General features: G+C 38.7%; 1 protein-coding gene across 2 annotated transcripts in view; it reads left to right on the plus strand.

Annotated features, from left to right (window-relative positions):
- sec24c (SEC24 homolog C, COPII coat complex component) overlaps window positions 1–24,288 on the plus strand; it is a 50,936-nt gene extending 26,648 nt beyond the window's left edge. For both annotated transcript variants that reach the window (XM_055661810.1, XM_055661811.1), the window contains 15 exons: window positions 1,996–2,134; window positions 2,571–2,686; window positions 3,857–3,981; window positions 4,972–5,163; window positions 5,843–5,936; window positions 6,127–6,243; window positions 6,936–7,106; window positions 9,268–9,364; window positions 10,481–10,626; window positions 12,481–12,619; window positions 15,106–15,224; window positions 17,066–17,245; window positions 19,274–19,465; window positions 20,244–20,333; window positions 21,472–24,288. In XM_055661810.1, the coding sequence (XP_055517785.1) occupies window positions 1,996–2,134; window positions 2,571–2,686; window positions 3,857–3,981; window positions 4,972–5,163; window positions 5,843–5,936; window positions 6,127–6,243; window positions 6,936–7,106; window positions 9,268–9,364; window positions 10,481–10,626; window positions 12,481–12,619; window positions 15,106–15,224; window positions 17,066–17,245; window positions 19,274–19,465; window positions 20,244–20,333; window positions 21,472–21,612 (2,058 nt within the window). In that variant the 3' untranslated portion in view covers window positions 21,613–24,288. The remainder of the gene's footprint in view (window positions 1–1,995; window positions 2,135–2,570; window positions 2,687–3,856; window positions 3,982–4,971; window positions 5,164–5,842; window positions 5,937–6,126; window positions 6,244–6,935; window positions 7,107–9,267; window positions 9,365–10,480; window positions 10,627–12,480; window positions 12,620–15,105; window positions 15,225–17,065; window positions 17,246–19,273; window positions 19,466–20,243; window positions 20,334–21,471) is intronic.
- The last annotated feature ends 979 nt before the right edge of the window (window positions 24,289–25,267 follow it).

The following is a 25,267-nucleotide window of genomic DNA, read 5'->3' on the forward strand; positions in this document are numbered from 1 at the left end:
TAAAAGCGGGCGCTACTTTTAATTCTGTTTGCAGTCATGTGTATTTTATACTAAAGCATCTTTAACACTCAGATGGTGGTAACTGAAGTACTGAAAAGCATATGTGTTAGTATTAGCCTTGATTGGATGAACCCTCCAACTAGGAATTAGACCCATTATGAGTAGCTGATGAGTCACTTTTTGCATGTGGTTACTTTAAGTAAAAGCAAGGAGGAGAGAATCAGTTGTGGCAAATAGCCCAGCTTGAGGTGTGCATGTGTGGAGAGGCTCCACCTGCAATGGACTTCTGACAGGGCAAGATTCAGGGATTGAAGCAACTGTTGAACATTCTCATGACGTCTCTCTGAGCTCGAGTGAGCTCAAGCCTCTGGTTGGAGAGCAACCATTGCATGATTCTGTGCAGATGAACATTGGCTTCATGGCAGACTTTCTGGGAAGTATCTTACTGGCATTACCCTGCAGTCGATGCTATCAACAAGGTAAAAGAGAAAGTAAACTAGAAAATCAAATGGATCCAAACTTTATGTGGAGCCCATTGTCTCGTAATTTAAATAGTTTGATTTGCGGGTTGTCAGGGATTGAGTTAATTTGTTTCACGACAGTGTTGCTATGGTTATCCTGGGACTGATGGGACAAGAAATGCAGGCAAATTCACTTGCTCTCTATTTCATTTAGAGTGTTGGGATTTTATAACTTAAATAATGCATCCTTGTACTCTTCTATTTCTGAGCAGGGAACGCTACTGTAGGTCAGTTGAAGCGAAGCACGGTAGTGAACTTGTCACTCTTTCCACATTCAACCTTTGAAATTGGATCTGCCTGTATTTGAGTATGTCTGTGTACTGGCAGCTGCTAAACGTGCCAACAACAAGCATTGAACCCCAGTTATGGGGTAGAAAAACCTTTTGTCTGTTGAAACACTCTAAATTTAGCTATCCGGTTCAATAAAACTTTTAATGGCAAGGAAAAAATTAAATCCATGTTCACCACACAGAAAATAGTTTTGTTAGGGCAAGCTATCGAACACATATCAATTCATTTAATGAGAATGATAGGGTATTTGCTCAGGAAATATCAACCCAGCAACACTTAATGCACAGTCTTTCTGAAGCAATACTGATACAAGTAGCAATTAAAAGCCATATTTTGTTCAAGTTCTTTGTGATGATGATTCCATTTTGTCTGCTGCAGCTGTTGAAATGAATCCAAAAACTGTAAGTGACACCATGGCTTGCTCCAGTGGCTTGCTCAGCACATTGGTTTGGAGATTTCAAAATTGTATATCATGCACTTTTTAGAAGGAGTTAATACACTTGTTTTACTCTTTAATTAAAGATAAATTTGGAGTAGATTAAGAATTTTCAGACTGAAAACATGAATTAACTTTACATTAAGGTTAGTAGTCACAGCTGTAAAATCCGAGGGTTCCGTTTTTTGATGAGTTCTCAGTTATTCTGCTATAACGAAATTTGGAGATTGAGTTCATGATTGTTGGTCCCTTAAATTTGAAGAAATTGCATTCTGATTTTGCCTTATTATGTATCCGTGACTGGACTTGTTTTGTTTGATGATCACTTTGGTACAGGAGAGGTGAGGTCTTGCAGTTCAGTTGTTAAACTGAGGTTCCTTCTGTCCTGTATGGTTGTTCATGATTTGATTGTACAATTTGATGAGTTTGGAAATTATCGTGGTATACTGGTTACCTGTTATCCCTAACCAACACCACCCAAAATGATGATCTTGTTACCAACAAAATGGTTGACTTGTTTAAACATGTAAGGAAGCAATTGCACAGAAAATGAAGATGTGAATGTAAAAGGTGCAATATAAATAGGCTTACTTTAAATGATGCAAAAAAAAGGTTTGTTTAGTCCAATGCAAATTATTTCCAGTTTGATGCAGTTTTTAAAGTATTTTATTTTAATGTCTTTCATTTTCTGAAGCGCTTAGTTGTGGAACTGTACTGAAGTTTTTTAAATCTTTTTTCAAATTGCAGGCACACCCTTTCATTGTAGATCATGGAGAGACTGGCCCTATACGGTGCAATAGGTGCAAGGCCTACATGTGTCCTTACATGCAGTTTATTGAAGGAGGGCGCAGATTCCAATGTGCATTTTGCAGTTGTGTCACAGAAGGTAACTCGTAGAAGGAGAGCTATATTTTTTTGCTCAAATTGTGTCTCCCTCATGTAATGTTCCCATGAAAAACTAAAATGAAAGAGCAGAGTGTTAGCACCATGCTAATACTAACTTCTGAACATGTCGGAGATTATATGCCCTCCTTCAAACTTGCCTTGCCCATTGATACAGGAGCTATTGAGGGTATGTGTATACATTTTTCAGCCTTTGTTCAGGACCTCTTAACTCCTTGTCCTGCAAGATATTTGATTTGTTATCATTTTTGACATTCTTAAAAATAATTAATCTCTATGCTGCGATTAAATTGAAATTGTACATTTTTAGTGACAAGTGCTTTTAGGTTTATTGTAATGTGAATGACTTGTCCTGGTTCCCATCCTACCTTTCTAGCAAACCCAATAACACATTGTAACTCCTGTTTCTCCTTCCTCAGTACTGCCTCACTATTTCCAACATTTGGATCACACCGGCAAGCGAATGGACTACTACGATCGACCAGAACTGTCACTTGGTTCCTATGAATTTTTAGCCACTGTAGACTACTGCAAGGTATTCCATACATGTTACCTATTTCTTAATCTGCAAACCCCTATCATTGGAGTAAAATCTAAGGGTTTTATTTATATAAATACCTGTTCGGCAGATCTAATCCAAGCTTTCCAAATTGCACCCCATGGCTTTAAATAATACGTCGATTTAATTGATGTGGGTAACTCCCCCTCCCATTCCCGAAGGGTCTCGACTTGAAACGTCACCCATTCCTTCTCTCCAGAGATGTTGCCTATCCTGCTAAGTTACTCCAGCTTTTTGTGTCTCACCACACTGACCTTTCTGTCCTGGGTCTCCTCCATTGTCAGAGTGAGGCCCAGCACAAATTGGCAGAACAGCACCTCCTATTTCACTTGAGCAACTTACACCCCAGCGGTATGAACATTGACTTCTCTAATTTCAAGAAACCCTTGCTTTCCCCTTCTCTCCATCCCTCCCATTCCCAGTTCTCCAACCAGTCTTACTGTCTCCGACTACATTTTATCTGTTTGCTTTGTTGTTACCTTCTCCCAGCTAACAAAAATCTATTCTACATTTTCCTTGATCTCCATTCTTTTTGCCCTGTTTTCAAACCTTCACACTTCCTTATCTATCTATCTCCCTCCCCCTGACGTCAGTCTGAAGAAGGGTCTCAACCCGAAACGTCACCCATTCCTTCTCTCCAGAGATGCTGCCTGATCCGCTGAGTTACTCCAGCATTTTGTGTCTATCTCTGGTTTACACCAGCATCTTCAGTTGCTTCATACACATTTCAATGTCTATTTATGTATTTGAATAAAAGTGGCTCAAAGCCAAAGCTGCAACATGGCAATGTATTAACATTTTCAAATGTTTTTCTGCTGGTATGCCTACCGTTGTTATGTCATCCATTGTGGGGGGCTTTATGAGAGTGAGAAGACCGAGATATTGCTTGTTTTTAAACATTTATTCCTTTTTTTGTCAAGATAAAAATCAGGGCGTACCCCTGCGGGTATAGCTTCAGCAGAACATTGCCATGAAGTTTGGTTGTCCCCATTTTTAATCTTTCTATTGCAGACAGTAATCATAATTGGTGCAGCTCTAATATACATGCTTCAGTTTCGGCAGTGTTTGTTTACACAGATGCAAAGGGTTTTGCTGAATTGGACATATGATTCTTCAATTGTAACTTAAAAAGGATTTATTTTACAGAATAATAAATTTCCTAATCCACCTGCATTCATCTTTATGATCGATGTATCCTACAATGCACTGAAAAGTGGGCTGGTTCACCTATTATGTGAGGAGCTTAAAACTCTGTTGGACTTCCTTCCAAGGTAAGATAATTTTGCTGTTTCTGCATAAAGGGAAATTACTGTCACTATTGATTCTCTACATTTTCTCATCAAGAAAGTCTAACTAAAAGACCTGCTGAAAGATACCATCCATTCTACTAAACACTTTTAAAAGGAAAATTATTTTATTAATCTTTTAAAATGAGCAAACTCATTTTTGCAGTTTCCCTGATATGATGATAAATTCCTGCCCTTTTTCTTGTGTGGTGTGCAGACTGAGACAACTAATATATAAAAATGAAGACATAAGGAACAGCAGATGATGGAATCTTAAGCAAAACATGGTACAGGAGGAATTCAGCATATAGAGCAGCACCTGTGGAGGCAATGAACAGGTGATGTTTCGGGTCGAGATGCTCCTTTAGACTGAAGAAGGATTCCTGGCCAAAAGGGTTCCAGCCCTGTCCATGCTTCCACAGATGCTGCCAGATTTACTAAATTCCTCTAGCAATTTGTGTTTTGCTTAATGTATATTAAATGTTTCTTGAAGGTAAATGTTTCTTGAAGGTAGACGTAAAATGCTGGAGTACCTCAGCGGGACAGGCAACATCTCTGGAGAGAAGGAATGGGTGACGTTTCGGGTCGACCCCATCCGACTTCTTCTCGACGCGAAATGTCACCCATTTCTACTTGCCAGAGATGCTGCCTGTCCTGTTGAGTTACTCCAGCATTTTGTGTCTATCTTTGTTTTAAACCAACATCAGCAGTTCCTTCCTACACACTTAAATGTTTCTTGTACCCCCTCGGAGACACAGCATCATATTCCCCTTCAATTTTAAATTATTCATCATATTGTACTTTTTTCTGCCTGTTTGGAAGTCTCATCTGCATTAATATTGCTTTGTGACCATTATTATAGCTTGTGCGTTACCCATATTCAAGTACATTTAAGGCATTACACTAAGGGCCTTTGCAATTTCAAACTTAGTGCTAAAAAAATGAATGAGTTTGAATTTCTTGTTTCTCTTCTAGGGAAGGCAATGCAGAAGAATCTGCAATAAGGGTTGGCTTTGTAACATATAACAAAGTTTTACATTTTTACAATGTTAAGAGCTCGTTAGCTCAGCCACAAATGATGGTGGTGTCCGATGTAGCTGACATGTTTGTGCCCTTGCTTGATGGATTCCTGGTCAATGTGAATGAGTCACGGGCTGTGATAAACAGGTAAGAAACCAATCTTGTGAGAATGTTATTAGTGTCATGTTAGAAAACTACTTACAAAAACATTACACAGCAGAATACGCTAGTGTAGGATTTTGAGTGATTATTTCACTGCACCCATGAACTCTGCGAAATTACGAAGCCTGTTCTATGATATTGGGGTAATTGGAATCATGAGTCAAAAGATCTGAAATTTGAAACTTTACAGCAGAGGTGGGTGACTGGCAGAAAGGGGAGTAACCGTGGCATGCAGGATTCCCCAGTTGCTGTGCCAAATGAAAACAGGTACACCCTCTTGGGAGCTGTCGAGACTTGCAGTTGCTGAGTTATAGCTGCTGTCCCTTCATTCTGTGACTGCTCCAATTCTGCAGCATGGATAGGAATTCATTTTCAGCTGCCCGGATTTCAAGACTGCTTTTGATGAGTTCTCGGCATAGTTTGATTTTATCATTTGCCGTTGTGCAGTTTGCATTAGTGACCTTTGGATTGTGTGATCAAAACCAGATCCTTGTACCTTAAAATTAAATGACTTAACAGCTCAAAATGCAAAAGAGCAGATTTGTTTGGTTCAATCTTGGTATTGACAATTGAATTTCCATAATATAGTTAATGTAACTGAATTGCAGTCTTGCTGATTGGCTTAAAGTAAAATCAAATTAATAATGCCATTTATTATTTTCAGTTTATTAGAACAGATTCCTGAAATGTTTGGTGATACCAGAGAAACTGAGACAGTTTTTGGACCTGTTATTCAAGCTGGCCTGGAAGCCCTCAAGGTAAGTCTCCCTTTTATATCCACATCAGAATCTGCATTTTTGTAGCAAATCGGGTGGAATATCTCACTTTGACACAAAGCTGGAGTAACTCAGCAGGACATGCAGCATCTCTGGAGAGAAGGAATAGGTGACGTTCGAGACCCTTCAGTCCACTGATTAATAAGGTGCTGATGACATTTTGTGTTTGCAGGCAGCTGAATGTGCTGGCAAACTGTTTATATTCCACTCCACCCTGCCTCTTGCTGAAGCGCCTGGAAAGCTAAAGAATAGAGATGACAAGAAGCTAATCAACACAGACAAAGAAAAGGTTTGTAGGATATTTTTAAAGATGGGTTTACATTATTTGAAGTTCATTGTTTCCGAGGCAGTGGTATTTGAAGAACTGTATTTTCTGAGCAGCTTATTAAAACATTTGTTCTTTGAATATCTGAATCAATGAGGGCGCTGAATCGGCATTCGGCTGGGGAAAGGCAGATTCAAATGCCTCTGACGGATTGGGTTTTTAAGGTTTCAGGCTTCAAGATAATTTTGTCAAATGGTGCCTAAAAATGTTAAAACAACTGAATTTCCTGTTTTTACAGGAGTGGTAAGACACTTATCAATCTTGGTCCCACTCTGCTTTCTCCTTGCAATCAATGTAAGCTTAATGAACTGTGCTCACTTTCTGACTCGGTATATGACAGCCATGACATTGAGAAAATGATTGCGGATAATCAGAATTTCTGGCAGTCTTAACTGACTCCGTATTCCATCGTCATTATTAATTTTTAATCCCCCAGATTGCATTTTCTTTTGCTATCTTTTATCCTATTATCTCTTCTACCCCTTGTTCCATCACAGATGTTTTTGTTTTCTCCCCACCTCCTTCTGTTCTTTGTGTTTTATCTTTAATTGTTTGATCTGAAATGTTAACTCCAAACATAGGCTACTTTAGCACTTTTTCTACTTTTCAACATCAACACAATTTTTATATTGTTTGTATGTATGTCTTTATTGCAGACGCTGTTTCAACCTCAGACCAGCTTTTACAATAATCTGGCCAAGGAGTGTGTGGCACAAGGCTGCTGCGTGGATCTCTTCCTATTCCCTAATCAATATGTTGATGTGGCAACCTTGGGACTGGTTACATATCAGACGGGAGGTTCCATTTACAAGTACACATACTTCCAGGTAATGTTTGTCGGATTACTGTAGTTGTAGAGAAATTTTGCAGCTCTCATTCACAAAGGCTTGGTATAGAAGTGGCCTCATCAATGTAAAATTATCAAACTTTTCTGAGAAATATGCACTCTTCACGTCACAAGTAATGCGCTCGCCTATTAAAAGATAACTGGCGTGAAGGTCTAATTTGGAGATGCATTACTTGGAAAAAACTGCAGCATAAATATTTTTTTTTAATTTAGGATTTGAGAGCAAAAATATCAATTTATCTGGAAACATCTAGGTCTATTGTGCCTGTGGAATTCAAATTCCTTCAGAGTATTGTGTGCAGGTCGTACCTGTTGTACTGCTGATTGGATGAAACAGCTGTGGGTAGTTTCCATTACAAAGCCCTTGCAAGCTCTTTCCAAAGTTGTTGCAACCAAGGATATTTGAAGGGTTCAAACTGTTATTCCCTTTGGGAATTTTCTGCTGTTATTTGTTTGTCCAGGGATTGCTCTTACATACTTAAATAATGCCACAAACAGCCAAAGCATTTAGCTTTCCCTCTGTGTCGGTGAGAATCTGTACCCAATGCTTGGTTATTGAGCTGCCTGTAAAGAGAGAGAACTTGATTGCGTTTCGAAAGCTCTGAGCAAAGCTACAAGCATGCAGTGGGATTTGGATAATTTTCTGTCGGAATGGAATTAATACAGCCTAGACTTTCTAGGCCATACCATGTCAGCTTCCAACTAGCAAGAACTTTCATTGATATAACTCTCATCTTGTATTTTGAGATTGCTGGGAAAACAGATGTTTTTTTTGGAGAAATGTTATGGGTCTTGAGAGTTAAGGAACAGTTTGGAATTCCAGTTGCCTCTTTTGGTCTGCAGTGTATATGCTGTCATGCTCTCATCATTGTACTAGATTATCACCTAGTTTAAATTGTGAAGTAACAGTACACGTTGGTGTGGAATGATAGCATTTTGATTATTAGCTCGTTGACAATCTGATGTGTGTTGCACAAGTATAAATCCTGCCGCAGCAATTGGGAAATGCATAATTGTGATCTGCCATATGACACTGCTACCAGATTGTCATACATGTGGATGAAGCTCACTGAGGGGAAGAATTGTTTCTTTCAGACCTGCATGTTACTCCAGACCATAACCACGTGGTTTAGCTTTTAACGTTTGGTGCAGTGGAATCATTAAATAACTGGATTGATATCCAAAGGCCTGACAGCCAGATAATTTAAAATTTAATATTTAAATAATTCTGCTTTAAAAAGCTAATGTTAACGGTAATGTGGAACCACAGGGTTCCCCAGGTTAAGATGAGCTGACTTACAAAATCTGACTTTGCACAAGTTTGCACATTTTTAGGGCTTTGTTTCATAATATTATTAATGATGAGATACAGTATATATGCCAATAGTTTAATTCTAGGTAGTGTGAGGTTGACTATTAAATGAAATGAAGAAATAATATTAAGTGCATCAAGAGCAATATGATATGGATAGCAATAAAAAATGAACACTCCTGGCTTGCGAAGAAATCATTCTCTGGAATGGAACCGTTAATGTAACCCTGGACTGATTGCAGTACAAAATTCCATCTGCTTCACTGATGATTGCTGAGCTTCTTTGCATTAGAACTAGTGAAGAGTTTTTTAAATCACCACCAAAATTCAATCTTATTGCCTAGCAGACATGGGAGCTAAGTGATTTATCCCTGCTTCTCTTTGTATTTATTTTTACTTTTTCCTTGGCATTTCATATGCTTTTTAAAATTTTTATTGGAGAAACAATAATTTGTTTTTGGAGACAGCTGAAAGATTGGCGATCCTGTTTTGAATATATATATATTCATTTTTTAAATTGTTGAATTAATGATGTTAGTTGTCATGAAAAAAGCAATAAATGAAGCAAGGACAATAAATGCATTGGTATCTGAACATTAGAATAAATTGTACCTTTCATTTCTTTCTCAGGCTATTTAACCCTGAGCATGCTGACTAATTCCCAGTTTGTGTTCTATTCAACTATACGTATTCTCTACCCTTAATTTTTTGCAAGCTCATTATCAAGTAGTTTTATTCCGAGTGAATTACTTAAACTAAACTTTGAAAAGCAAAACCAACTAGCATTTTCTTAATGTGCAGATATTTAAAGTATTTTTTCTCCAACTAGGCACAAGCAGATGGTGAGCGATTCCTAAATGATCTACACAGAGATGTTAGAAAAGTGATTGGGTTTGATGCTGTGATGAGGGTGCGCACAAGTACAGGTATGTTGGTTTGTTAATTGATATACTATAATTGGTATACGTTTTGAAATTATCTTGTGAGGAGGTGATAGTCCAGAGTACAAATTCAACAGCTTCATACTTGTGTGACCTTTGCACTTAAAAATGTTTCTCAAGGAGTATGCTTTCCCAGCCACTGACTTGCTTTCATGCATGTATGTTGCTGAACCTAGTATGCATTTCCAATTTATAGGTATGAATCGTTGCATTAAATAGCAACATAAGCTTCTGAATGCAAGTTGAATTATTCGAAATTAAATGGTGATCAACAGAAACTAATCTGCAAAGTGCTGATAGTGGAAATGCGTTGTATTATTGATAGTCAAGTCAAGAGATTTTATTGTCATGTGTCCCAGATAGGACAATGAAATTCTTGCTTTGCTTCAGCACAACAGAATATAGAAGGCATGAATACAGAACAGATCAGTGTGTCCATATACCATTGTATAAATATATACACACATGAATAAATAAAACAGATAAAGTGCAAATAAACTGATAATGGGCTATTAATGTTCAGAGTTTTGTTTGAGTTGAGTTCAATAGCCTGATGGCTGTGGGGAAGTAGCTATTTCTGAACCTGGACGTTGCAGTCTTCAGGCTCCTGTACCTTCTACCTGAAGGTAGCGGGGAGATGAGTGTGTGGCCAGGATGATGTGGGTCCTTGATGATGCTGCCAGTCTTATATGGTTTTAATCTGAAAGCATTTGTGTCGGATGAATAATAAAATTGATTTGTATCTTACTCCGCTATTAGCCAAAAAATAATCTATTTGCTGTTTAAAAGGAATTCGGCTTTATTTCGAGAATATACACCATCTTAAATATTTATTTCCTGATTGTAAATTTGTGTTGTGACTTTTGCCTTGTAATCAGTGAAAATGAAACCCTCTTGTGGAAAGAATTCCCATTGAGGTACTAGATATTTATGTTTGATGCCTGACTCCTGCTGCAGTATGTATTGTGGGATTGTGCTAGTTTTAAAAAAAAAACTAAAAAACCTGCAGATGTAACAGTTAAGATTAATTGTTGGATAAGTGGAGACTGAAGCTCATTTCTATGTGTTTCATCTGGAGAAAATAAACTGCTTTGATTCCAGGGATTAGAGCAACTGATTTCTTTGGCTCGTTCTACATGAGTAACACAACTGATGTGGAGTTGGCGGCATTAGACTGTGATAAAACCATCACGGTGGAATTCAAACACGATGATAAATTGAATGAAGATAGTGGAGCTCAAATTCAGGTGAGAATTTTGCATGATTGCTGTGACTAATTCATTTTAAACGTAGCTTTTTTTGAAGATTTATAAATGCTTAAAACTTAGGGGAATTTTGAATTATTTTATTTGGTGATGCCGCTTGCCACTCCTTTCCTGTACCTAGTTCTCTGGGTCCACTACTATTGATATTCCATCTTCAGAATCGTGGCACTACAGCTTTCTACCGACCACATTATCAGTGATTGGTATTTTACTACCTCATTTATGCATCCTATTGTCAGGATAAAAATACAATTTTCATTGTTTGCTTATAACTCTCTAATATCTACTGTAGGCCTCAGTGAATTGCCACCATAACATGAATATATGCTCTCCATCTGTGTAATCTGATCTGGACTAAGTACTTTGACCAGAGCACTCTACAATTGAGCACATTGTACTGTGGCGTACTTCGTTTGTTATTAACCCAGTTATATTATTTTGTTTGTATCGTTGATTAAATATACTTTAAAAGAAGTTCAATAGCTAATGTGAGAAACAGTTAGAATCTCGACACAGCAGTTTGGTGAGGACCAGATAATCCGAAGAGCTTGTTGATTGAGGAATTGCTGAGTGGAATTTCAGAGACACTTTGATCCCCTAAAAGAACTCTACACTGCTTGTCCTTCCATGAGAGAGAGAGCAGTTGGACTTTGGTTTAACGTTTTATCTGATTTCATTAGTTCACAGGAATGTCAGTGTAGATCTTTGTACTCAAGACTACTCTGGCCTGGCACTTAATGCTCAGTCTTACAGAGACAAAGGCTGATTTGTATTAATGTGAATTCTTCACCCTCGTTCAATTGAGCTCTACTTGTAAAATATGCCCTGCTATTGTATAACAGTGGATAATTTGCCGCTTGCAGTTCTAGTGCATGGGGCCATTTAAATATTCCAGTAGGCTAATGGACATGGTCAAAACTAAAAGCATCTGAGTGGTGAAATCTTACGACGCAGGAAAGCTGCTGGTTTTCAAAAAAAGGCACAAAGTGGTGGCGTAAATCGGTCAAGCAGCATCTCTGGAAAACCATTTTCTCCAGAGATGCAGCCTGACCTGCTGAGTTACTCCAGCACTTTGACAGCTTTTAAATCTGTTGTGCATGTTCCACCTCTTAGAAAATAATTTTAGTAACACTCCACAGCACTTTGCATGCCTCTGTATATTTTCCCTGCCTCCTGTTAATTTGGACTTTTTTTTTTTTTTAAGTTACAATATATTAGGTTTGCTCCTACTTTTACATCAATCAATGCACTGATTTGTATTCATATTCAATTTGAGTTGCAAGTACTTTGGAAGCTAAAGCTCCATGAAAAGCACGATCGATGTTTGTAGGTTCAAGTGCTACTCCAGACACTTGGAGGAAAGAATCAGATCAGACACCACTGTGTGGTAGCGAAGGAATTGATAAATAGTGTGTTTTTGGTTGAGATCTCCTGTCTGCTCTCTCGGGTGGATATATAAAGATCTGGCACTATTCTCGGTGGCCAGGAAGGTACCCAAGTGTCCCAGCCCCAATATCTCCCTCATCTCCCATCACCAAAGCAGATCATATGATTATGATGTTGCCATTTGTCAAAGCTGTTGTACGTGAATTGACTATATTACAAAAATGACCATGGTTTTAGTAAGCATTGAATTGGGCTGTGAGGTGTTTTGGGACGTTTGAAAAGGGACGCAAAAGGTGTTTTTTTTAAATGCTAGTCTGTTTTTGCGTTCTCCACATGACCACATTTCTCTGATTTTTTTTTTTTCTCAAGTAAATTTTGGTATCTGTGCAGCTTTATGTATTCATGCATTTGCTGAAAGAACATTTTTTTTCTCGCCTTTCTCTCCTGCAGTGTGCTTTGCTCTACACCAGTTGCAGTGGACAGAGGAGGCTACGCATACACAACCTTTCCCTTAATTGCTGTACTCAGCTTGCTGACCTGTACAGAAACTGTGAGACCGACACACTTATCAACTTCTTTGTAAAAATGGGTAAGGCTGCTGCTTAAATTGGCTTTATTCCAAAATTGTATTTATGTGCTTAATAATGAGATGTCTTCGGCACAACTTTATTCACCTTGCCTTGTAAAATGATGTAACTTTATTTTGAGGGAAAGGGTATGTCAGTTCTCAATTCTCTCTAAGCAAAGCACATCCATCGTGCATGAGGAGAAGATGGGTTTTATAAGATTGCGTGGTTCTAAGACTCTGTCCAGACTGACTGATTACCTGCATTTCTGAGTGATGCCCACTCTGCATTACCCAAAGAGGCCCCTGTGCCATGGAATCGACCTCCATTTGACACCCACAGAAGATGAATGGTGAAAGAGAAAAGTGACACCACAGTTGGCTATAGAAACCATTCATCAAAATCCAAGGCTGGATTCTGGTTTCAAATAATTGTCAGCTACCCCAAGTTCATTACATGCAAAACCCATCTATTCCTCAAATTTAATTTAATGTGCAGTTTTAAAATGAATGTCCATTGAGTCAAACAGAGAATCCTGAAAAATCCTTGAGATTCACGTAATTTATTAGCTAGATAAAAAAAAGTACTGTTGTCCAGCTAATTGATGCTTGCTATTTAGTATGTTGGTTTTGCTTTGCTACCTTTATTGCCAGCTTATGTTTCCTTGAACAAAGCTCGTGCAGAGAAATTCTCTGTAAAGATGTTTCAAATTGTATGTGTGTTATCAGGCAGGATTCTTATTGCTTCAAGAAGAATTGAGAAAACATTATTTTCAAAGGTCAACAGTACATTCATGCAATACATTACATGTGTAACAGTAAATCATTTTAAAATTTAAAGTATTTTGTAATTCATTTGTCAGTGCCGAAGGCAGCTTTTCTTTTGTCTGTTACTAATGTGCATGCGTTTGGACACTAGGTTACAGAGGCTAAATGCAGCAGATGAAGCTTCTCTTGCTATATGTGAACAGTGCTAAACATAATAAATAATAACAAGAGTAGACCATTCGGCTTCAGTCAAGGAAGATTAAAAAATATTAGAAATCGGAAATAAAAACAGCGGTGGAAACAAGCAGTAGGCCAGGTCGCATCTGCAGATGGGGGAAAAAAATGTTTCACATACGAGAATTTTCACAATGGTCCGAAATAGGGAAAAAAAGCAAGTTTTCAGTAGAACTCATTATTTTGTCTCATTTCTTACTGCCAATTTCCACCTTTTCTAGAGCAATTTGTATCTGTTCCAAGTGATAAGATAGTACAGGCTCCCACAGTTATCTTCCTCCCACCCTGTCTCCCCCTAGGTCCATTTCATTCTCCCAGATGCCTTCATGATCCTTGTTCCACTCTTCCATCCCCACCTACTACTGCCTTATGGCATTGCCCATACAACTACAGGAAACACAACACCTGTTCATCAGACTCTTTCCCATAATGTGATCTCCATTATGATGGAGAGGCCAAAGGCAGATTGGTTCATTGCTTTGGAGACCAGTTCCATTCAGTCTGTAGGACTGCCACTTTAATTCGCAATCACACGCCCATACTAACCTATGTATCTGTAGCCTCCTAGACTATTCACCAGCATCTGACTGGACATTTCTAATTTAGGTCCTGATTGATTGATCCCTTGTTTTGTGACTGACCCCCCCCCCCCCCCCCCACCCAGTACTAACCAGGGGAAATGTGTGAAGAATATTCAAGCCTTAAAGTGAACTTGCATTTTCATTATGATTACCTACCATTTCTCTCAAACTCACAGATTATAGGTCAAGTCTATTTAATCACTCTTTGCAGAAACCAATCCCATCCTACCAATCCTATCACTGCAATCTCTCTAATACATTTAATCTTTGGGTAGGAAGACCTGAACTAGACATGCAGTTCCGTATTTGGTCTCCGTCTGTCCCTCTCAGCATGGCATATTTAATGTGTTCTGATCTGATTGTTGTAAAGTACAACCTACAGTTTTTTCTAATTATGATGTAGTTTCCTTATTGCTTTCCTATTGAACCATGTACAAGCATACCTGGTCTCTGAATAGCTAAACTCTTCAAATGTTGAGCTAAATTTTCTAATTTTCTGTCAGAATTGATGGCATTTTTTTTCTTTAAACAATCCCCCTGAAACCTTGCATTTATGTTCTATACAGCAATTAATTGGAAAGGTTATTTAGCAACATGAAAAATATATATTTTCCCTAGATCCAGTAATCTTTGTTCTTTTATTCATCATCTTCATAAATGTAAAAATAAAAATAATTTTCCTCATGTTTTATCAACACTCGAGCATATTAACAGCATGGAGGATTAGTGAACCCCAATGAATTATGATGATACTAATCATCCATGTTCCCTTGAGGGGAAACTTGATGTTTTCCAGATTGTGTCAGAATACTAATTGGATTAAGATATTGATCTGCACAGCGTATATTACTTTGAAGCCCTCCATTCTCGATGTACTGTCATGTTGTTCATGCAGTTTATCTAACGGTTCAAATGTCTTATTTGCAGCTTATCGCGCTGTTCTGAATAACTCCACAAAGACTGTACGAGAGTCCTTAATTAACCAGTCTGCTCAGATTTTGGCGTGCTACCGCAAGAATTGTGCAAGTCCATCTTCGGCCGGACAGGTAAGAGTTTTATGTTGCAAATGTAGATTGTAATTACTTCGGTTATTATTCACCGATGGTCAGTGTTATTGACAAGACCATCATTTATTACCTCCTCCATTCCCCTTGAATGCCTTGTCAGGACTATTTTGATAAGTAAATATTGAACTGTAAATGATATTAATGAACCACATCTGGTTTTATGACAATCCAATAGATTTGTGCTTATTGGCCTTTCATTTCAGATTCATTATTCCCATTTATTTTTTCCTTGATGGGATTAAAAAATTGGAATCCAGGATTTTTGTTACATGACTACTAAACTAGATTATTATGTGATTTCTACACCTTATACTTAGAGAGGAACATAGCATGAGCGTGATAATCTTTGTACTGGCATTTTGGAGCATTTCTAATGAAATCTTGAATTTATCATTAACAATGCTGCATTGGTGCTTTTCTCCACATTTGCCACTTTCTTTAATCTCGTTTGTTCCTTGTATTTTACAAGTAACTGATTATCCTAGGGTGATGCAGCTGGTCGAGCTGCTGCCTCTCACCACCAAAGACCCAGGTTCGATCCTGACCTCTGGTGCTGTCCGTGTGATGTTTGCCCATTCTTCCTCTGGGTTTCTGCTGGATGATCTGGTTTCCTTCCAAAGATGTGTGGCTTTGTAAACCAATTGACCCCAGTAAAAAAAAAACAAAAAAAAAAAAAAACCCATTATATGTAGGGAATGGATGAGAAAGTGGCATAACGGAGAATTAGTTGAACGGGAGATCGGTGGTCAATGTGGACTTAGTTTCCATGCTGTATCTCTAAACTAACCTAAATGTCTGTAATTCAATATTTGCACCAGATGATTCCCCTGCTTTAATTTCCCTCTGAAGAACATAATTTGTTGAAGCTGTTTAAATATTAATACAGATTGCATGCTAAATTTTTGTTCTTGATTGGATGGGAGCATGTACTCGACACCTTACCTGGAACTTCTTGAATAAGCCCCTGCAAATGTCAGGGTGGCACTGGAAGGAAAGGACAACACCAGATGTGTGGCATCAGCTGTAACGCAAAGAGGGAATTCTTGATGTGAGGAAAAATTGGAAACCCAATTAAAAAAAAACAGTTGAAAAATGTAGAGAGTTGAAGGTCTTTGCATTCAACCAAATCATTGATCCTATCTGGATTCCCTTGTGGGTCTTTTTTATATTAGTGGCCATATTGTGCAGTGATTTGTTTTGTACTCTCACCAGCTTTCTGATGTTTAACAACTTACCCAGTCAGAAATAGTAATTTTAAACCTGAAAAGACACAGAGTACTGGAGTAACTCAGCAGGTCAAGCAGCATCTCTGGAGAACATGAATTAGGTGACGTTTCTGGCTGGGACACTTCTTCTAAAGAAGGGTCCCAACCTGAAATGAAACTATCAATTTTCCCCAGAGATGCTGCCTAACCCACTGAGTTACTCCAGCACTTTGTCTTTTTTTTTTTTTAAATCAACACCTGCACTTCTTTGTATCCACATTCAAAACATGAAACCTCATTCCGATTCCCTTTACTTTTTCAGCTGTAAAGCAACAAGTGCCAGTTCTCCAAAGTGTTTGTAATTTTCTATAACATTTTTGTGTTGGAAATTAGTATTACTAATAAGTGATCTGCCCATCTCAAATTGCCCCTTGATAGAGTGGCTCATTAGACCATTTCAGAGGACGTTTAGCAGTCAACCGAATTGCTATGGAACTGCAGTCACAGACAGGCCAGGTAGAATCTTTGCTTGACCAGCTCATTAGCCCAATTACAACCAATGAGTCCACCCCTGGCCTATTCACTATACCTTTCTTGCTGTACCTGTTTTCCTAGCTGATTCTACCAGAGTGCATGAAGCTACTGCCTGTGTACCTGAACTGTGTATTGAAGAGTGATATTCTACAGCCTGGAGCTGACGTTTCTACTGACGATCGGGCCTACATCCGCCACCTCATTGCAAGTATGGATGTATCTGAAACCAACGTGTTCTTCTACCCTAGGGTTTTACCTGTGGTAAGTAACAATTCATGTAGTTAATGTATAATCCATGGTTTTGTGCTGCAGTGAAATGCCGATACCCTGTCCTACAAGGTTTACTTCAATTTTCCCAATGATCATGGTTGATCTTTGCTGGCCTCCTCTGCTCCTTCCCCCGTGCCATTTCCCACTGACCCACAATTCTTCAAACTTTCAAATATGTATTTTCACATAACTTTTATAATTTGGTCTTCATCTTCAAGGGTAGAGAATTCCATGGGTTTGTTACAAAGAATGTCTGCATCAGTTTTAAATGATTGACCTCTTATTTCGTAGCTGTATCCCATTGTTCCTGATACTTCCATGAGTGAAAACATATCAGCATCTACTTTGTCAAGCCTCATAAAGATATTCCATGTTTAAAAAAAATCACCCTTCATTCTTTTAAACTACAAGGTATACAAATCTAACTAGTCCAACCTCTCTGAAAAGGACAAAGCCAGGAATTAATTGGTGACGTTCCTTTGGGCTGCCTCCAATGCTACTGTGTTTTTAAAGTCATACGACCCACATAACTCCAGGTGTGGCCCCCTTCATCATGCTGTGGAACTGTATCAAAACCTCCCTATTATTAAACTTCAACTCGTTTGTAATAAAGGCTAACTTGCCGTTTGCTACTTGTTGGACCTGCCTGCTAATCCTTTGAACATGCACTGTAACACGTAGACCTAACCCATTTGCAATCTCTCTCCATTTGGATAACCTGCCTTCTGATTTCTCTTACCAAAGTGAATGAACTTGCACTACCTGACTTTAAATTCCACTTGACAATATTTTTGACCATTCATCCAATCTCTCTTTTGTGCCATTGCAACAGCACCATGCACTCATTACAACATACCCTTCCATCTATTGTCATATTGACAAATTTAGGAATGCTGCATTTGTTCCCTTCTACAGATCATGAATATAACTAGAGGGCCAAGAACTCCACTAGTTACTGCCCTCCAACTTGAAAGAGACCGATATACTAAGTTTGTTTTCTATGGGAGAACTAGTTCTCAATCCATGCTAACACACTTCAGCAAATGCCATGGCCCTACATTTTATGATCCGTCCTTTGGTATGGAAGCTTGTCAAATGTCTTTGTGAAATTTAAATACACTATATCCACATGTTCACCTCTACCAACATTACCCTCCTATCTAGTTTCAGCATTTTGCACTTCCTTTAATTTAAATTTGTTCAGAGCTATATATTCAAATTCAAATTCAGTTAGTGCAAAACCAGTTTTAGGCTGTATAACTAAAGTAATACATGTGATATCAGTTTTTAGGCTTTGGAAACAGGCCCTTCGGCCCACTGAGTTCATGCTGACCAGCGATCATCTACCATACACTTGCACTATCCTACAATAGGGACAATTTACAATTGTTACCAAAACTAATTAACTTATTAACCTGTACGTCTTTGGAGTGTGAGAGAAAACCCACAAGGAGAACTTCGTCCATTATCAGGATTGAACCCAGGTCTCTGGCGCTGTAAGCTGGTTTCCTTCCAAAGATGTGTGGCTTTGTTAGCCAATTGACCCCAGTAAAAAAAATACTGGGGTGCTGTGCCACCCCTAAAATTTCTGTCCTGAAATATTAGCACAATTTTAACAAATCATGTCCACCATGATGAGGCAAGACGCCACTTTGACTCTCTTTTGAATCTTCAATTCTCTGGCTAATATTTTTTGAACAGATGCATTTTTTTAAATCGTATCATTTCAATGTTCGCTGCATTGCTTAATGTGAGACTTTGTTGTGTGCAAAATGGTTGTGATATTCCTTGCATCATAACGGTGAGTGCAGCAAAAGTACCTAGCTCCAAAGCATTTTGTAGTATCTTTCGGAAACACTTTTTAGATATGTCACCTATATTGTGGGTCTACGAATGTATGGTTCTCCTTTTGAAAAATATATTCAAAAGGAGAAAAATACATGGGAATGGGACAGTCTTTAAAATTTGCTTTGTCTTAAAATTGTTGATTTGTGACTGAGCTCTTTTCTCTCTCATTAGCACAAAATGGATGTTGATGGTGATGATTTTCCAGTGGCCGTTCGTTGCTCAGAGGAACGACTATCAAAGGGTGGCATCTATTTGCTGGAGAATGGTTTGAACCTCTTCATATGGGTGGGAATGAGCACACAGCATGACCTTATCCAGAGCATCTTTAATGTGCAATCGTTTGGCCAGATTGACTCTGGAATGGTGGGTTTCAGATTAACACGAATCTTCCTTTTGTCATATTTAGCTCTGAGCCTAGATTAACACAAAAAAATGTTCTACTGCATATCAAAACTAACCATGTACGACAGGTATGCGTCTGTGCATACCGTGACTTGAAAATGAACAATAATTTGTTCACCATTCTGACCAGTTGCTTCTTGAATGTTAGAAGTATTGTCTTAAATCTTATATGTTTGCTGTTGCTCTGGGTTTCAATCAAATGTGCTTTTAACTGTTGAAGCATGGGGCCTTCTGGTGTATAATTTATACATGCGTACCTGAGTTTCCCAGAGCAGCATGCTTTAATTTAACTTGCTGCAGATTGTGAGAATGCATTCTGTGTTAGAATACTGTGCAGTCACGTCAACCATTCAAGGTTATTCGTGAATAAGCTGCACTTCGCACCAACTCCCCATAAATGGTGTTGCTGTTACATCAGGATTGATCCCTGAATATAACAGTGGTTGAAACTGTTCACATTGTCTCAATTTCTCAACAGAATTGCAAAATTGCAATTTTAATTCCAATGGATCTTGTTCGATTGATCTGCATTCATGAGAAACTAGTGTCTCAATAAAGAAATGCTTCCAGTAAAGTAAATACGTAAACAGTAAAACGTATTACAGTTTTATAGTGACATTTGATACTGTTACGGTTCATAAATGTCTTCATTGTGCATTCAGTGCTATGTTTTGATGACTATGCTTCCTGTCCTTTGTGCAATGCTAGCCATCTGGTTTAACTTGTATTTCTTTTTCAGGCCACTCTGCCACAGTTGGATAACCCGTACTCCAAAAAATTGCGTTCCATGGTTGATGTAATTCGTGCTCAGAGACCCAGGTTTATGAAGGTAAAACACTCGAGTTCAGCAATACATAGCTGGCCATGATAATTGTTTGGATGATGTTTTATTTTTGGAACTTCCCATGTTAATCACTGAAAATCTGGAGGGAAGGGTTGGCACAATTGGAAAATGGTGGTGGCAGCTCTCCAGCCTCTCCATTTGCCCCATCATTTTCTAAACTTCAAGCTGGCAGAACTCTTGTATGGTTAGGTGCTTGTAACTTTGACATGGGGTCATATGGCTTATGGTGGAGGATAAAGCTTCCGCTACTTACAGAGTGGTTATACACAGAGTGCCTCCAGCTTATGTGACTATCGCCGCAACTTTTCTCTCCCGCCTAACTCGTCTGCCAGTCAACCATTCCTTACCTGGAGGTAGACACAAAATGGAGGAGTAACTCAGCGGGACAGGCAGCATCTCTGGAGAGAAGGAATGGGTGACGTTTCCTCAGAGGAAGAATCTCGACCCGAAACATCAGCGATTCCTTCTCTCCAGAGTTGCTGCCTATCCTGCTGAGTTACTCCAGCATTTTGTGTCTACCTTGGATTTAAACCAGCATCGACAGCTCTTTCCTACACATTCCGTACCTGGATCTGCCTATCACTTACCCCACCCCTTCCCCTCAATATTCTATACCTATTATCTCCCCTCTTCAATCTTTGAAAAGGGTCCCAACCGAAATCATTATCTGTCCATTTCCTACCACAGATGCTGCCTGACCCGCTGAACTCCTCCAACATGGTGCTTTTAGATTAGATTATGTATTATGCAGGGAAAGGTATTAGTTCCTAATCTTGTTGTGTAGGGTCCTTTAGGCCTATCAGAAACAAGTCTGGCACTGGAGTGCAGTTTTGGACAGGAAACTGCATTGCTGGTGAGGTGTTAACATTTGATGCCACCTTCCCACTGGATGTTGGTGGTTCCTGTACTCTGTGATGAGGATTAGGGGATTTTCCATGCCCTGAGCAACCTTTCATGATCCAGCACAAAGAAAACAGTTATTCAATTCACTATTTGTGGGATCCAGCTTTGTGCAAAACTTGTGGTGGGTCTACAACAGAGTGACCATCCTTTTAAATTAATACATTTGTTTTAATTATATGTGTTGCCCTGTGTTAAGGACAATATGCTCTTGTGCTTGCAGCTCTTGATAGTGAAGCAAGAAGACAAGATGGAGGTGCTCTTCAAGCATTTTCTTATGGAGGACAAGAGTTCAAACGGTGGAGCCTCTTACGTGGACTTTCTATGCCATATGCACAAGGAGATACGACAACTGCTCAGCTAATCTGGGGCAGCAGGGTGGGATTGAGAGGATTGGACGGAGCTGTATACTCTGAGGGAAATGTTTCCCAGCTGTAGCCCAGCAGGCCCAGTGCTTGATGTCAGTAAGGGTCTTGTCTGTCAACAGCTGTCATGGAAGCAACATGGGTGTGTGGCTAACCTGTTAATACTGAATGTAATGTAAGGAATTAATAGTACAGTATAATGTATATGATTTAGAATCTTCTATGAGAGCTATCTTTTCAACACTGGTATTACTGTGTCCCTTGTGTGTGAGGAGATGTGGGCAGGAATGCACTGTGTGGATGTATGGAAGGAAAACTCCAAATACACAAGATTTCAAGTCAATAAATTGAACAAAATTCAGTTTGTGGCTTTGCTAACATGGTTTGACTTCTGGAAATTATTTTTATATGCATCAATAGTAATCATTTCATGTTGTACACAGCTTTCTTTTCTTGTTTCTGTTAATTAGGTCTTTAAATGTGAATAGATTTGTGAATGAAAATAAGTTATCTATTCACTTGTGAATGCTTAACCTTTGATTAATTTCCATAATATTTTCTCCCTTGCAGATTCTTAAAAAAAAAACGTGACGTACAGAAATTGCTTTGGTGGGGGGTGGGCGGGGTGGGGGAGAATTTTTTAAATGTTTGCAAATTTTCTGTATTTCTGTTTCAGATTTTAGATACTAATCAGAGAAGGGAGTAGATAGCAGGCATTCCCAAACTGCTGCCCTGTTCAAAGTCAATGATGGCTCCAATGTGTTTCATCATTGGAGTACCAACCATTATCCAACCAAACATATCAAATGCAAAAAGGAATGACTTAATTCAATCCTTCAACCACAACTTTGTGTTTTGATTGTAAGCCTTGTGATTGCAAGACTTTGATAGGATTTGATGCCAATCTTTGAGGAGAGGAGTATATTACTGTTTTCATGTCCATTACAAATCAGATGAGCAGTAGTGATCCAGGATTAAAGGCACAATTCCTTTTCAAGGCATTTTTCCTTTGTATTTTCCCATTCCTATTTATTAGGTCGGTTTACCATGCTGACTTTTGCAGCCTGCTGTAAAAATATATATATATAAAAAATGTGCTGTTGTAAACGGGACATTAAATTTTGATGCAATAAATACATTTCTTTTCAAATGCCTCATCAGATCTGCCCTTGGGTTTGTTTTAGTGTCAGCACACCACATTTGTACTGAATGGATTCATCTGTTCTTAGCTGCGGTTGACTGCATTCTTGAAAGAAATGCAGGCCTTCAGCTGCTTTAATCTATAACTTCAAAGTTGGGACTCTGATCATCACTGCTGAGCTAAAGTACACACCTAGGGAAATCCATTTCTTAATCTAATCCTTTGTGATCCACCACTTTGAACCACTGGTGAAGGGTTTTGTAAATTTGAGTTGGGCACTTCTTTACTGAGACTTAAGCAAAGAAGCAAAACTTTATTTGTCCTCCGCTGCTGTAAATATAAGGAATATTTCTGCCCAGGTTGCTTCTAAACTTGCATGAATATGCAGTAGGGCTGTATTCTTTACAATCCTTCCTCACTTTCAGAATTCCAATTTATTGTTTGTTGGGGAAATAAGTGAAGTGAAGATAGTGTCTAAAATATAGGAAACCAAGTTTTGCACTTGCACTTAACCTCTGTTCTCGCTTTACAGTGCAAGGTAGTTTTAATTGCCACACTGATTACAATTATTTATTTACATTTGGGACTTTCGTTATGCTTTCGTAATTGTCCATTAAATAATGTTGGGAGATGCCCGTACAAATAGTGCATGAAAATCCAGGAGGGAAGATGTTTGTTTGAATCCTCCTTCAATGCTGGAGGAAGCATAAAGTGGGCAATGGACTGACTGTCCCCAAAGACTTCACAGCAGCAGTTTACAAAACCTGTAAAGGCAAGGCCTCGCCAAGAATAATGGGAGTGAGCCATAACTGGATAAGAGGCAAAGATCTTAATTAAGCAACTGACTGGTATTTTTTTAAATCTAACTATAGCTACCCTGTGCAAGCATTCTGTTCTAGCCATGATATTAGAGAGTCTACAAGTTGTTTCAGCTAAAAAAGCACTGCTTCCAATTATGTTTTCAATTGGGATATACACAATAGATAGACCAGTAAATCCTTTGATTATCTCAAATGAAGGCTGCTCATCTCATTGAAACTTAAAATTCAGTTCCAATTGAAGATGAAAAGCCCTCTACATTTAAGTTTGGTCTTAGCCGGTGGGATATCTGATTATTGACTGGAGCCACATCCATAGAACTTGTTCCAAGTCTAGGTATGATTGAACAGTATGTTGCAACTTTACCTTGATTCTCCAGCTTGTACAGAGTCTTCTGAACATACGTCCATGTTTATTTTCCATCTGTTTTACACTGTTAATGAAAGATTGTCCCATGTTTTGTGAACTATTAGCAATGTCTCTTGGCTACAAGTGGTTAATCACAAGGGATTCTGATGTCCCAGTATCCTGTAGACAACCTGGTAAGACTCAGCGAGCCTCCATGGGAACAGACAATGATAGGAAGCAATGATAATCCCCGAGCTGCTCGCAGATCCTTCCACAACTACAGCTGTTTTTAACTGCATCAAGGGGTGGAGGGTCCTATGAATCGTCAAACTAACTTTTTAAATAAAGTATTTGAGTGAAATGAAAAGCTTCAGTGTTCTGTGTGGCCATTTGTGAAATTGGGTTAGAATTGCCTCTTCAAAGTACATTCAAAATATGAAAAGACCTTGTTCGTTCTTAATCCTTTTGATCCTTCACCTCTGCTTTTATACCTGCATTTTGATCTTTTTTTTAAATTGTTACATTTGCATTGTTACCTATCATTCATTGCCCATCCCCAGCTGCCCTCCACTCAGCAGAACTGAGGAGCTTGCTTCTGATAATACCCGCGTCTATCACAGTGGTGTATAAATATAGAACGGAGTGGACAAGGTCGCTGAATTTTTCTAAGGATATTCCTGAATCTGGGCATTTGCAATTTAGTGAAGCTTCATGGTCAGCTTTAATGATACTAGCATTTCAAATGTTCCACCTGCTGTGGTGAGATTTAAACCCTTGCTTCGATAGCAATATCCCCAGACCTCCAGATACAAGACCAGTTGTCCACTGTGTGATAGCACTCCACACTTGAACATAAGATGTTAATAATGACGTTCTTTTCTTCGACCAAGTAAATATCAACCATTCCACAGTGTTAACTTGAAGAAAGGTAGGAAAGGTCTCTGGTTTTCTTGCCAAAATATAACCTGAGCCAACATCTGGTCATGAAAACATTCCTGTGCCCAAATCAGGAACAATGTTAAACCTGCGGTATGATGCATGTGATAACCTGAAATGGATATGAAATGTGCATTAAAGAAATGCAGAACGGACAGGCTGGAGATCTCTGGGGAACCATTTCATGGGTGCATCTGTCACAGTTGGTTTTCTTTGCTTGCCTTACCCTGAGCCCAGCTGCCCAATTGACCATAGCACTGACATTTCCTTTGGTTGTGTTTCTAATGGAAACCTGGAGGGAATTGTGGAGTACATTCTTGCTCAGAATCATAAGATCATAAGTGATAGGAGCAAAATTAGGCCGTTCGGCCCATCAAGTCTACTCTGCCATTCAATCATGGCTAATTGAT

The sequence above is a fragment of the Leucoraja erinacea genome, chromosome 34 (assembly GCF_028641065.1).
Source record: "Leucoraja erinacea ecotype New England chromosome 34, Leri_hhj_1, whole genome shotgun sequence".
NCBI lineage: Eukaryota > Metazoa > Chordata > Chondrichthyes > Rajiformes > Rajidae > Leucoraja > Leucoraja erinaceus.